Genomic DNA, 3,031 nt, shown 5'->3' on the forward strand with positions numbered 1-3,031 from the left:
TCAAGCCTCCTTCTCCCTGCAGCTCTGTGGCCACCACCATCTTCGTGATGGAGTGAGGGAGTGACAGAGTGAGGAAGTGATGGTTAATTTGCATATTACTCTTTTATTAGATAGGATGTGAGAAAGTTGTCTCTGTTTACAACAGACTTTTTAACTCAGAGACCTTAGAGGTAAGTGCAGAGTCAGGAATCCAGAGATTCCCTGAGGGAAATTGTGACAAGAAGAGGAAACCACACAGGAAACCAGCCCAAACCTATAACTACACTTGCTGCTGGGCTGGTCTTTTTTTTCAGGGACCCTGAGCGCCCCCTGGTAGTCACAGCCTCTCCTTCAGGGAGGTTTGTGTCTTACTTCCCCTCACTGTGTCTCTCACACAGTAATATATGGCCATGTCCTGGGATCCCAGGCTGTTCATTTGAAGATACAACGTGTTCTTGTCGTTGTCTCTGGAGATGGTGAATCGGCCCTTCACAGAGTCTGCATAGTATTTCTGACTTCCATCATTCCATATAACTGCCACCCACTCCAGCCCCTTCCCTGGAGCCTGGCGGATCCAGCTCATCCCGTAGCTCCTGAAGGTGAATCCAGAGGCTGCACAGGAGAGTCTCAGAGACCCTCCAGGCTGCACCAAGCCTCCCCCAGACTCCACCAGCTGCACCTCACACTGGACACCTGCAAACACAAAGACATCCTGGTCATGAAACTCTCACCCATCCACTGTTTCTCTCACTCATGTCCACTCCAGGCTCAGTGTCTCTTCTTCTCCATAAATTACCTCTTAAAAGAGCCACAAGGAAAACCCAGCCAAGCCCAAACTCCATAGTGAGTGATCTGTGTTCAGTCCTGATCTGGCAATGAGAACACTGGGGATCCCAGGGCTGGGCTCCTGTCCAAGACCTGCAAGGTGAGGGTTGGGCTGATTTTTATGAGCAGAGGGGGCCTTATTTGCATGTCTGCCTACTATATAGGGGGCTCTAGAGTTAGACACTGATCTTACGGACATGGTCTTAGAGTGTGAAATTTTCAAGGGTGCTGTTTATTAAGAATTACTTTTCACATCTGGGACTGTGCCCTCCCCACTGGATATAAATGCTGCAGGTGACCTGCACAAAGACTCAGGAGAGAAAATTTTCATGAAAAGAAGAGAGAAGTTTTAAAATGAGAGATGCCTTTTGCAGTCACCAGAATTGAAACCAAGAGAAAGCAACCCTCATAATGCAAGAAAGAAGTAAAAGTGCATGAGGTTCATGTTCAGGAGACAGGAAGCCCCATCTGACACTATTTTCCCTACAAAGTGATCAGAGGATAAACTAAGACCAGAGTGTGAGCCTAGAGCCAGTGGCCCAAGTGATGGGGGAGAGAGGAGCTTCTGTGTGGGTTTCTGGGGGCCAGAAGCATGAACTTTAGAGACACAGACAGAGCTCCTGGTTCATTGTCCTTCAGGGGCATTTGCTGCTTGATGTGTAGCCTCTGCACAGCCTCCTTTTTGGAGTTTATCCTGTATGCTCACTTGTGAGACCTGTGTCTATCATTGATGATTTAGATGAAACTCAGTCAAAACTAGGATGTTGTGCTGATGTTGTAGGTAAAGATGAGGGTATAATAATGTTGAAGTTATGAAAATCTTGTTATTGGAAACCTGACTCAGTGCCACATTTGGGGGAAAGCTACCTGGGAACATGATGGGTGATTAACCAAGACAGGACACACATGTCCAGGATTCTTATTTCATTATGTTGTCACCTCCTTGATGTTTAGCCAGTTCACATTTTCTTTTCTCACTTTCTTCTGAAACAGACCACATATTTCCTAGAGTCATGATGGCACTTTGTTTAGAGTGTGCAGGAGCACAAGTCATTTGTGTATTGGTTTTGTATCTTACATCTTTCCTGAATTCTAGTTCTATTAGCTTCTCATACAGTTTATAGGGTTTTCTATGTGCAAGATCTTCTCATTGGCATAAAGATAAGGAGAAATATTTTAACTTGTTTCTCTCTGGTTTAGACATTTTAAATTTCCTTTTCTTGTCTAATTATTCTGACAAGTACTTCCAGTTTTGATAAATATAAGTAGTCACAGGGGATCCCTTGTTTTGGTCCTTAAGTAAGAAGGAAAGCTTTGAAATTTTCTCTGTGTAGCATGATATCACTTGGTGTCTCAAATACAGCCTTTATTCTATTGAGTTCCATCACTGGTACACATAATCTGTTAAAAATTGTAAGTCTGAAGTGATTTTCAATTTTAAAGGCTTTATTATGTATCTAATTATATCGTGGTATAATTTTTCCTTCATTCTGTGGATGAGATGTATCATGTCTTCTGATTTACTTACGTTGAACCATCCTTACATGGTGGTATGGTATCCCACTTGATCATGGTATATTATCCTTTCTGTCTGCTGGTACGTTTTCTAGAATATCATTGAAGATTTTTCCATTTATGTTCCTCTGGGACACTGATCTGTCATTTTTGTGTGTCCTTAGATGGCTTTTATATCAGTGTAATGTTAAACTCAATAAATCTCTTTGAAAGTGTTGCCTCTTAATTCTTGGAAGAGTTCAAGAAGAGTGGATTAAAAAATTAAAAAAGTTCTTCTTTGAAATTCTGGTAGAACTCACCCTTGAGTCCATTTGGCCCTTGGCTATTTTGTGTAGGAAGGTTTTCACTATTACTTGAATTGTGTTGTTGTTGTTGTTGTTTTAAGTCATAACAATCTAGCAATGTTGGGATCAAACCCCTAATTTGAGCACCTACCAAGTGGACTGAAAAACACGACTGCTGATATTCACAGAGTGTGGTCAGTGTTGAAATAATAGTTGCTTCCAGGCCACATATTTATTTCATATGGCATCCAAGAGAATGAAATATAACCATGTTTTCTTATTTAGAATTCATAAAGTACAGTGTGTGATGAGAAGAACGGTTTTGTATCACTGCTCATGTGTGAATGCATGTCTTTTCCAGAAATGCGCATGCGACTGTGTGTGACTGTGTTTGTAACTATGTGTGTCTGTGTTTCTGACTGCTTGTG

General features: G+C 42.0%; 1 gene segment (V, D, J or C); it reads right to left on the reverse strand.

Annotated features, from left to right (window-relative positions):
* Positions 1–316: 316 nt before the first annotated feature.
* LOC138999356 (immunoglobulin heavy variable 3-33-like) lies at positions 317–2,342 on the reverse strand. The segment is given in 2 exon segments: positions 317–672; positions 2,333–2,342. Coding segments are annotated over 2 exon segments (366 nt in total).
* Positions 2,343–3,031: the final 689 nt, after the last annotated feature.

This window comes from Myotis yumanensis, unplaced genomic scaffold (genome assembly GCF_028538775.1).
Source record: "Myotis yumanensis isolate MYYU_CA2020_CCGP unplaced genomic scaffold, mMyoYum1.0.hap1 SCAF_22, whole genome shotgun sequence".
NCBI lineage: Eukaryota > Metazoa > Chordata > Mammalia > Chiroptera > Vespertilionidae > Myotis > Myotis yumanensis.